The 10,527-nt window shown below is 39.4% G+C and overlaps 1 protein-coding gene across 1 annotated transcript; it reads left to right on the forward strand.

The window, feature by feature from the left end:
- Positions 1–6: 6 nt before the first annotated feature.
- Positions 7–9,105, forward strand: WDR12 (WD repeat domain 12). Its single transcript, XM_009284644.1, has 12 exons — positions 7–97; positions 1,399–1,493; positions 2,151–2,257; positions 3,157–3,272; positions 3,656–3,810; positions 4,559–4,604; positions 5,417–5,502; positions 5,700–5,840; positions 5,946–6,051; positions 6,855–6,987; positions 7,827–7,899; positions 8,639–9,105. The coding sequence occupies exons 2-12, from the start codon at positions 1,452–1,454 to the stop codon at positions 8,714–8,716; spliced, it is 1,083 nt and encodes a 360-aa protein (XP_009282919.1). The 5' UTR covers positions 7–97; positions 1,399–1,451; the 3' UTR covers positions 8,717–9,105.
- Positions 9,106–10,527: the final 1,422 nt, after the last annotated feature.

The raw sequence follows: 10,527 nt of genomic DNA on the forward strand, positions 1-10,527 counted from the left end.
AGGTACGCCGTGGAGGATGTGCCCTTCTCGGTGCCCGCGGCCTCCGAGACCACCGACCTCAGCCACCTCATCAACAAGCTGCTGGCGGCCGGCAAGGGTAGGTGCCGGGGCGGGCCGCCCCGCCTTCCGAAGCGGGAGCTCAGCGGAGCCCCGAGCAGGCGCGTTCGCCTTTCCTTCAGAGCCGCTCTGCCGAGGGGTGACAAGTTCCACTTCATCGCCGTGTTTCTGACCACACGCCCCCGGCTGCGGCTCTGCCACGAGCCGCCCCGCGGCCGTACGCACCAGGCGAGTCAGGTTCATGCTTTGGCTGAACTTGACCCGTTGCAGTGCACGGTGCCGCAAGCGGGACGGCTCGGGGCGGGCCCGGCCAAAGAAACGTGCTGTCAAAGTCGCAAGCAGCACCTTGATACCCACAGGCCCCTCGGTGAGGTCAGGCTTCAGCCGGAGCCGGTCCTGCCCTTCTGTTTCGGTCTGGCTATCCAGAGTAAGGCACTCTTTGAACTTGATCTAAAACTCGGCAGATGTCAGTGCTGGTGGGCAGACCCAGGAGAAATGCTCCAAAGGCTGGATTAGTGTGTGCCCAGCACCACAGATCAGGCTGCCCCAGCAGATAGGAAGGGAAGTATTCCCCAAAACCTGGCAAAAGAACTAATGAAACCAAAGGTTTGGTTTTTATGAAAGCCTTTGAGAAGAGCTCGACCATTCTGTCAATGCTAGCTGAAATGGACCCGACTGACTTGAAAGATTTTCGGGGGAAAGACACCTGTGCAATGTTATTGAAAAATCCCATTTTCTGTAAGAAACTAGACTAATTGTATCTTAACCTGCTGAGACTTCTGCAAGTTGCTTTTAACCCATGAAATTGCAAACAACCTCGAATAGAAAACTAGTGCACAGTGCAATGCTGTTGTCGAAATGTGGGGCCTTTGTCAACTATGCCATTACAGGGGGAGAAATATGAACCAAAAATCCTTAGGATTTTCCTATTGCTGCCTCATATACAGGGCTCTAGCTAGTGATGATAAAGATGTGGGCTAGCAGTGGCAAACTCCATACAGAACAGTGATGAAGCACCACTGAGGTTTGATTAGACCTAGCTACGGAGAAAAGGATTTAGAAAATAATGTGTTAACAGTAAGAGGCAAACTTAACTCTTTGAACCCCAACAGCAAATTTTCCTTCCTCTTAAGTCACATAATCCTGTGGAATTCATGGGCTGCCCACTTAAAACTGGGAGAAGAAACCGACTGTTTTGTTGGGGTTTTTTTGTTTGGTTTTTTGTCTTTTTTAACCTCTTGCTGGCTCCATTCTCCTGAACCAGCCATGGAATCATGCTGTTCTTGATGGTATCAGATAAATAGTGACACCTGAACATGGGTTTTTCCTGCTTTGTTTCAGCGGATCACAAATATGTGGAATTTGACTTCCTTATCAATGGCCAGTTCTTGCGTATGCCACTGGTCACGCACATGGAAATGGAAAATATCTCCACGGTAAGTCATACTCAATTTTTCCCCATCTTGGACAGTAGAACAGACTTAGCCAGTTTGCTTCAGTCTGATTTAGGTATTACACTGTCATCCTGACTAGGTAGATGTCCTTGCTCAGTTTTATTTCTTTTCTGACTTTCCCAGGAGATTTCCCTGTGTGTATATATCTGTTCTGAACTGCAAAGTGATTAGAGAGTATGGGACTGAGCAGTGCAAGGAACATCGTTATCCAGTCTGTTGTCTGTATACAGTTCAGAGGGGAAATTCTTGTCTTACTCAGTTCATCATTAATATATTTTTGTCTCCAACTCTCTTAGATAATGGGGGAGGTTAGTATAACCTCTAGAAAATGTTGTGAAGTATTTTAGACACCAGTTTTCTATGGGTAAATACAGAAAAAGAGGAACCTGAGAAGAGTGAAATTACTTGCTTTTGCTTCCCAGCTTGCTATTAATAGTAACTTGATAAAAATATGGAAAGCGATACAATTCAGACACTTTTTTCTAAAGACTTTAATTCCACTAATGTGGCAAAGGACTTGGATACCAAGATCTTTGCCCAATAAACTTGTGTATTTGCACCACACTACAGTTAAATATTACTGTTATTGATAAAAAAAAATAAACCCGCACTAAATAAGTATTTTGTCTGTGAGCTCAGGAAGAAGTGGTGGAAATAGAGTATGTGGAGAAATATATGGCCCCTCAGCCAGAGGAATGCATCTTCCATGATGACTGGATCAGTTCTGTTCAAGCCACTGAAGAATGGTACCACACTAAGCCAATTCTAAGTTTTGTCTTGCTTATTCCTGTTGTGTGCAGAGGAGTCCATGGTGTCAAATGGAGTGGTATTCTGTCTCTTTAATAATCTGTTTGGGGTTTTTTTTCCCCCCTCTTTGCTCTGTTTTTGTTTTATTTTTTTTAACCTGTCAAGTCAGTCAGCTACTTGCTTTTGCAAGCAGTTCAGTTTCAACACCTCTATTCTGTGCTGACAGTGACTTTAACACAAGTAGAAAACAGCTAGAGTCACTAAACATGAGATACTGTTAATACAAATGGACAATATAAATGCTGTTTACTATTCTTTCTCTTAAAGGGCAGCAAGATTTCCTTATCTCTCTTTTTAGCTTAAACCCTTGACTTCAAATGTGACATTCATTAGCAACAAATATAATAGTGTACCTTTATGCAGAGCTTTTCTTTTAAAAAAAACCAAACAACCATAATTGTCCTTTTCTACTGTATTTTCACATTCATTTTCCAATCAACTAGGCAATGTTCCTATATTAAGTAATAGTTTGAAAATGCTTTGAGATCCTCTGGTAACATACCATGAACAACAAATTATCTTTTATTTTAAATGATGTAAGCTATCTTAAGTCTCACCTACCAGAATATGCAGTACTCTCATTGCTTTTCTTTTTGGCCTGTACTCCTAGCCTTGCAGTTGTAGGTTTTAAAGAAGCTTTGCTCTGTAACAAAAAGATTTTTTTACTTTTCCAAACTTTTTTTTTTTTTAAAACACACAAAGTAGCTATATTTTGAATTAGTTTCAGCTAACCAGTTACTATGCTAATATTTTTCCAAGTTTCTGGTTGAGGCTTTTTTTCATAAAAACATTGTTGGTTTTAAAAAGACAATAATCTTTCAAATTCCGTACCCTGTAGGATATTAACTGGCTGCTACGATCAGACTGCTCGAATCTGGTCTTTGGAAGGAAAATCCATCATGACAATAGCTGGGCATACAGAAGTAGTGAAGGATGTGGCATGGGTGAAGCAAGGTCAGTATATGTATTAGGGGAGCAGTAATAGTTTGATTTATTGGGGGAGAAATGTCAGCATTCCTCAACCATGAATATTTAATTATCTAAATGCTACAATTATTTCAATCTCTGTCAGTGGTGTTAGAAATGAAGTCGTGGTGCGAGTAAAACAGTCCTTTAACAGTAATGAGTGTAGTTAGTTTAACATGTACGTTGTCTATCCATTTGCAGTCGTCTTTAACAAATATTGGTATGTATATTTATATTAATTGTGCTTGCAGGGTAACATGAGGTAAACTGAGATATGTATGAGTTTCGATATATCTGCTATTTCTTTGACTAGAATAATTATACTTTGGAAAGCCGAGTTGGGTACGAGCATGACTTTTTTTCTTCCGCAGATAGTTTATCGTGCCTGTTACTCAGTGCTTCTATGGACCAAACTGTCCTGCTATGGGAGTGGAACGTGGAGAAAAACAAAGTGAAAGCCCTTCACTGCTGCAGGGGACACGCTGGGAGTGTGGACTCCATAGCTGTTGATTGCACGAGAACTAAAGTGAGTGACTCCCGGAAAAAAACCTTTGTCTTTTAGGATGTTAGCAGCCCGTATCTCAAAAATCATCTTTTTGTCCCTGCATAGGTACTAGTCATCATGTTATTATGACTGACACACTGATAAGTTTCCAGTCTTGTTACAAATGGTGATTATTGAGGATTAGGAGTGCTACATCAACACTAGGCCATCTTTTCAAAGTGATGCACTTAACCTCTAATATCACAAAAAGCTGAAGGTGACTTTAGAGAGCACAAGTCATTATACTGCTGCTTTTGACTTCTGTGAGTGTAGTTGAATGTTTATTTTTAATTAAATTTTACTTTTAACGCATGTGAATTTTGCATTATAATGAACTATTTTCAAATTTGACCTAAATTTTCACAGTAGTTTTGGTGGGGAAAAAAATTTCCAGAGTGATACTCAGAAAAAGCAGGTGGTCGAAGGGGGCTTTTCCCTTTATCCAGGAATTCAACAGTTAAGAGCACTCACACCAAAGGTGGAGTCATCGCTCCCAGCTTGACTCAATATCAGACAGGAAATAAAGAGATATTTTGTAGATATTTTTCCTGCAAAGGAAGGAAAAAGAATAATTTGATCTATGCCAAACATTTAGTTTTTTTCTTTGAAGAGCCCAGCGCTGTTCGTGTGTTATAACCCATTGGTTAATTTTTCAAGTAGGAAGTGTATTTAGTATGGCTTACAAGGTCTGTCTGGATCAACTTTTAACAAAATGTTTCTGTTCATACAGTTCTGCAGTGGATCCTGGGATAAGATGTTAAAGATCTGGTCTGCAGGTAGGATAAGTATGAGCTGGAATTCTTCACTGGCTTAAAAAAACCTGTACTTACAACAGCCTGAAAGATGGCTATCTGAATACCTTTTTCTTTAAGAAAATTTGAGTCTGTAATATTAAAAGCAAGCTAGAACTTTTTTTTTGTAAGCTTTGTAAGGCTATATATCACTATATTGTTACTTTTTTGGTCAGTAACACAATTTCAGATACGGTTGTCAACTGCGTGCTGATGTTTATTTTATTCAGAACACAGTACTTTGTCTTTCATTTGTTTTTAATGGATTTATATAAATGTGCAGGTTTGAGTATAGACTTCTTACAAATCAAGTTTGTGGGTTATTTTCCTGTCCTATTATTGACACCATAATATGGAGGACAGTAAGATGACCAGGTCTTTTCTAGGAAAAATGTAGACTAATCTCATTTGATCTGAATGCTTTCTTTCACTGTTCCAAGTCATATTCTTTCAGTTTGGGAGTATATACGTAGGTGTTGTATCTAAAAGAAAGGTTGTGTTTATCACACACCTGAATTACTGTTGGAATTTTCCATGAGTAAGGATGAGCAAGAATGGTCTTAAATTCATTGCGACTTCATTTTAAAACTGCGTGACCTGGAGAATATCACTTAATTTGTATTCATGTTCCTCTTGCTCAAAATGGAGATAATACTGATCTGATCAGAGGTGTAAGGTTAAAATATTCGTGAATCATAGACAGGTTAGGTACTGTAAATACGGGGTTTTGCTTAATTACTTATATGGAAATGCAGTTCAAAAACCTCTAGATCGAGTCTGACTGTCTTCTGTCACAGTACCTACGGATGAAGAGGATGAAATGGAAGAAGCAGCTAACAGACCACGGAAGAAGCAGAAAACTGAACAGTTGGGACTAACAAGGGTAAGATGAGCTCCAAGTTTGTCCAGGATTTTATTTTAGAGGTGTGGCCCCACAACATAATTTCTCTTTGTTAGAAGTGACTATATGAAAACTTCTGGTGATATGTCTCAGGCTGATCAGTCACGTATTTTTACTTGTTGAAATAATAGATTTTTTGATGATATTCAGTCTAATCTCCTCTCACCTTTAAATTCTAGACTCCCCTGGCAACCCTCTCTGGCCACACAGAAGCTGTCTCCTCTGTGCTGTGGTCAGATGCTGAAGAAATTTGCAGCGCATCATGGGACCACACCATTAAACTCTGGGACGCTGAGACTGGAGATCTCAAATCAACTTTGGTGAGATCATTATACTTTGTAGGTTCAGCTGAAGTCCAGCTCAAAGAAAAAAGTTGTGCAAAATAGTAGCTCCTCTCTTAGAGTTACTGTTTTCTTTTCTGACAGACAGGAAACAAAGTGTTTAATTCTGTCTCCTACTCACCACTGTGTCGACGCCTCGCATCCGGGAGCACTGACAGACATATTAGACTATGGGATCCTCGCAGCAAAGGTAGGCTAAAACATGGATGTTCTCCACGTTGTTTTTTCAAAAATCAGAACTTCTTTCTGTTGGGAGACATCTCACAAACTCTTTCCTGGTCCCTCTGCTTGAAACAAGCCGTTCGGGGGCTTTTATTAAATACAAAGGTTAGGTCTGTTTTCCGTAATCTGGTGTAAGACTTCTTTTGATTTCTTACCTAATAATTTAGAAAACTAACTCATCTTAGGTTTTCCCTTTGTTTGGTTTTTTTTTAACTTACTAATGAATGTTCAACTGAAGTTGCAGGCCTGAACTTTTTTTTTTTTGTAAGGTTCACACCTAAGTTGGTCGGACCATCATTAAAGTGAAATAGTGGTCACTTTGTTATGATATAGCTGTGCCACGTCTGACAGGATTGCGGATAACTTCTGACCGAGCCTACCAGATGTAATTCATAGACATGTTTACTTGTTTTGCTTCTATAAATCTAATCCAGAGTTTAACAGTATTATCTTACATGTAATAACAAAAGCGCTTTTTTTGTTTGCTTTTTTCAAACATCTTTGAAAACAGAGTTTAGTGACAAGAAAATACATTTTGATTTTTGTTTGTTTGGGTTTTTTTTCCCCCCAGAACTTGTGGCTTATATTTTTGTTTGCTTTCTTTAAAGTTCACCTTGATTTTTGAAGTCAGAATTACTGGTGGGAGAAACACTTACCTTGAACACAAATATGTTGCTGGCTGCTTTTCTCACTGGATTTTGTATGCATCTTAAAAGTGCCGGTTTCAGCTGGCATCTACTGATGTCTTTTTTGTCCTCTTTTTCTGTTCAGATGGCTCCTTGGTTCTCCTGTCTCTGACATCTCACACAGGCTGGGTGACATCTGTGAAGTGGTCCCCCACCCATGAGCATCAGCTGATCTCTGGTTCTCTGGACAACATTGTGAAGCTCTGGGACACAAGGAGGTAAAATAAACGTGTCCTTTGCTGTTCAAAAGGCATGTAAGCTTACAGGGTCAGTTAACCTAACGAAATAGTAAAAGCAGTCTGAGACATTCATTGGAAACTCCTGTGGCATTTGTGAAAATCCTCTAGGTTTTAGGAGTCAAGCGTATAACAAAAGGGAGAAAAATATTTGTAGTCTACCAGAGGACCTGTGGCTTAACATCTGTGAGAGCTGTATGGCGTTCCAACACGGGACTTAGCTGGCATTAACAGCAGCATCGACTGACGTGCAGAAGGCAGCAACCATAACATTGCTCCTGGGATTAGGAACAGCAGAAGGTCTGCTAACCATTCCTCTATTTAAAGGAACAAAATACATTCTCTTTCTAAGGAGTGTGCCTAACAGTGTGAAGTTTCACTTAATACTCTCTTCAGACCTTTCATTACAAATTTCCAAGCAATGAAATGGTTTGCATTCAGAAGACATAAATGGCTTTTCTGGAAAACACACACAGTCGAGCAGCAGCCACACATGGAAGAAGGAGACTATATAATAAACTGTTCCTAACAAGCAGATTGATTAAATTTCAGTCTCAAGGTAGTTTGCAAGCAGGTGAAAAATGTTGCTGCTTTTCTCTTTGGGGATGTAGGAGAGGTTAACACTGATGTGATCAGCTCTGGAGAAAGCAGAGAAAACATCACAGATGGTAGATATCTGTACTCTCTGAAAGTGTTTATAACTGCTAGACCACATCTGTTTGATAGCATCGTGATAGTATTTCTTCCAGGGACCAATTTTGTTTTCTGTGATTACTCACGTAACTTCAAACGTGTGACTGTAAATACCTGTGTTTTACCAGTTGCAAAGCTCCTCTGTATGACTTGGCTGCTCATGAAGACAAGGTTTTGTGTGTGGACTGGACAGAAGCAGGGGTAAGAATCTGAAGAGCGAGTTACTCAATTTACATGCGTGGTGGTTAGGAAGAGGGCTAAAAGCAGTCATGGACTATTTTTTCCTTTATGCTTAAAGACAGAAGAGAACAGGAAGTTTTCGTTGTGCTGTGGTTGATACTGGGTGTTACTGTCATACGCACTGCAGCACTTCCCCATGCTACTGTGCAAAGGAGTAGGATGGGCGTTTAAGCTCTGTAGCATTAAGTGGGCGTTACACTGATATTCCAAACAAGGAGAGACACGAGAACAGCATCACACCTTGCTGAGAAAATACATGTTCCGAGGTACCATTTGCTGCCATGGAGACTAAAGCAGCAGCATGAACCGACAGCTGGGGCATGGCAGTACATGTAGAAGGGGGGAACTATATAATCCTCTCTGCAAGCTGTTCTGCTACTGTAGTGGTACACACATGTATAAAATGGGAAAAAACCATTTTGTTAATGTTCAAGATTCTCAGTGTGGCTCCTGTTCTCAGTAAAAGGCGGGAAAAGCTTTAGAAATTTTCCTGCAAAAACTTTGCTTCTAATTTTAGGAGGAGGGTAAGACACAAGCTTGCTTCTGCACTTTGATTCTGGGTTTTAGTCATGCATTAACAGTTCATTATTCATTACTTCTTTTTATGTCTTCAAAAGAAAGAAAATCAGAGTCCTCAACTTTTGTGTAGGTATTTTGCTTAGTTCTGATGTTAATCACAGTTTTCTTTTCCCCTCATCAGCTGCTATTGAGTGGAGGTGCAGACAACAAACTGTATTGCTACAGATACCCAGCTACAGCCTCTGATGTTGGAGCATGAAGGTCGACAGCCAGAAGACTTTTTTTTAAAAAAAGGTTTTTGCAGCAGTCACTCTCTGTTAGCATCCCTACACAACCAACAGCTGAAGAAAGGAGTTTTTTGTTGCTCAGAGAGCTGTTGTTCCTGTTTTTTGTATTGGTAACCTATATCCATATTTGTCACAGAAAAATGGTAACAAGCAGTTACGAATGTGTTTAGTGTGAAACAAAGCAAAGGGAGGTGTTTCCTCCCTTTTTGATGGCTTTGAATTAACATCTTCTAAGTGACTATTTGTATAGCCCTTTTAATAAGGAGTAAACTGCTACTTACAGAAAAATTACTCACTGGACTAAATTATTTTTTGAGTTTACCTGCTTTCCCTTGAAAAAAAATAAAGTTTTTATCTACAGTTCATTGGTTTAGTGCCTCACTTCAGATAAAAATCAGACTTCAACTCTCCTTTCAGTATGGCTGTTGGCAGTTCTTACAATTATGTCCTTAATTGATGAACCCAGGCTTCTTTCTGGGATGAAGACATAGTATGTTTGCAGTACAAATGGTATGATATAAAGGAACTTGACAATTTACTAGCAGATGAAACATTCAATTTTTTTGTTGCTCATAAGTTAGGGCTGTAAATTACTTCGTAAGAACGTGCCTGCCTTGTGCCACAGTACATGTTATGTTGCAGTACAATTAATGTGGTATCTTACTCCTAAAAAGCAGCAGATCTATAGAAACAAGTGGAGGATCATCAGAGAAGGCAGAAGAAAAATTAATTTGTTCCTAGAAAGAACGGATACAAAAAGTTGCAATAGCTTGTAGGTTGATAGAGGATAAGTACTATCCAAACATGCTCATTTTTGCTGCTGGTGGTCTTGCTTTTAATTCAGCATTTAAATGAAAAAGCTATTGCTGCAGTTTGTTAGATGCCATATATGTGATGTTAAACCAGCAGGTAGTTTAACAATGTGGAAACCAAACTTGAATATCCTCACTAACGTCTTAGTTTTCAATAAATGTAAGACCTGTACAGCACAATCAAGTCAAATGCTTAAATTGCAAGGTTAGTAATTTTTCTCTGAAGAGTGAAAACTCTCACCTCCAGGTTTACAATATGGACAAGTCCTGAGTAAGCAGTTTAGGAAATGCCAGAACAGCAAAACTATGGAGAAAACGGCAAGGATACGGGGGAGGGATCTCTGATCCCTTGGCCTTGCAAGTAATGTACTGCAACTAATAGACTAACCCTTATTTACAAATGCTGCTTGCAAGGAATTAGTTGTCTTGCCATCATCTTCTTATCCATGTGCATGTTCTTAGTATGTGCTTCATCCTTTCTAAAACAATATATGCTATTCATACCTTAGTATAGCAACTAATTATATTTTTTTCTTATTTAAACTTCATTCCTTTAAAACATCGCCTTCTATTTACTCCACAAACTGGAACTTGCAAATATGGCGTGAATAACTATTTTGTTTTGTAAACCTACCAAAAATCTAAAGTGTTTTTTGAGCAGGAATTTAGTATGTGCTGGAACATGCAGCATTCCTTCCTCCCCGCTATTGGAGATTTGTATAATTTCACATGCACATTTGTGGATATGCCAGTCTATTCTAGCAATCGTTGGCTAATATTCATGAAAGTTTAAAAAAATCTCTAGTAATTTTTCAGTATGAAAACAGAAGAGAGTAATAGCCTCTTTAGGTAATCCTTGATCCAGTATACCCGACTTTTGGAGGTCTTAACCAAGTAAAGTTTGGAGATGTTTTCAGTGGAAAGCAAGACAGTGAAGGAAGTTTGGAAACTAGTTTGCTTCATTTCTCTTC

This window comes from Aptenodytes forsteri, unplaced genomic scaffold (assembly GCF_000699145.1).
Source record: "Aptenodytes forsteri isolate BGI_AS27 unplaced genomic scaffold, ASM69914v1 Scaffold183, whole genome shotgun sequence".
Lineage (NCBI taxonomy): Eukaryota > Metazoa > Chordata > Aves > Sphenisciformes > Spheniscidae > Aptenodytes > Aptenodytes forsteri.

Coding starts and splice junctions, on each gene's coding strand:
- WDR12 (XM_009284644.1), top strand. CDS start 1,452: ATGCCACTGGTCACGCACATGGAAATGGAAAATATCTCCACG. Junction 1,494..2,150: donor AAATGGAAAATATCTCCACG/GTAAGTCATACT, acceptor CTGTGAGCTCAG/GAAGAAGTGGTGGAAATAGA. Junction 3,811..4,558: donor TTGATTGCACGAGAACTAAA/GTGAGTGACTCC, acceptor CTGTTCATACAG/TTCTGCAGTGGATCCTGGGA.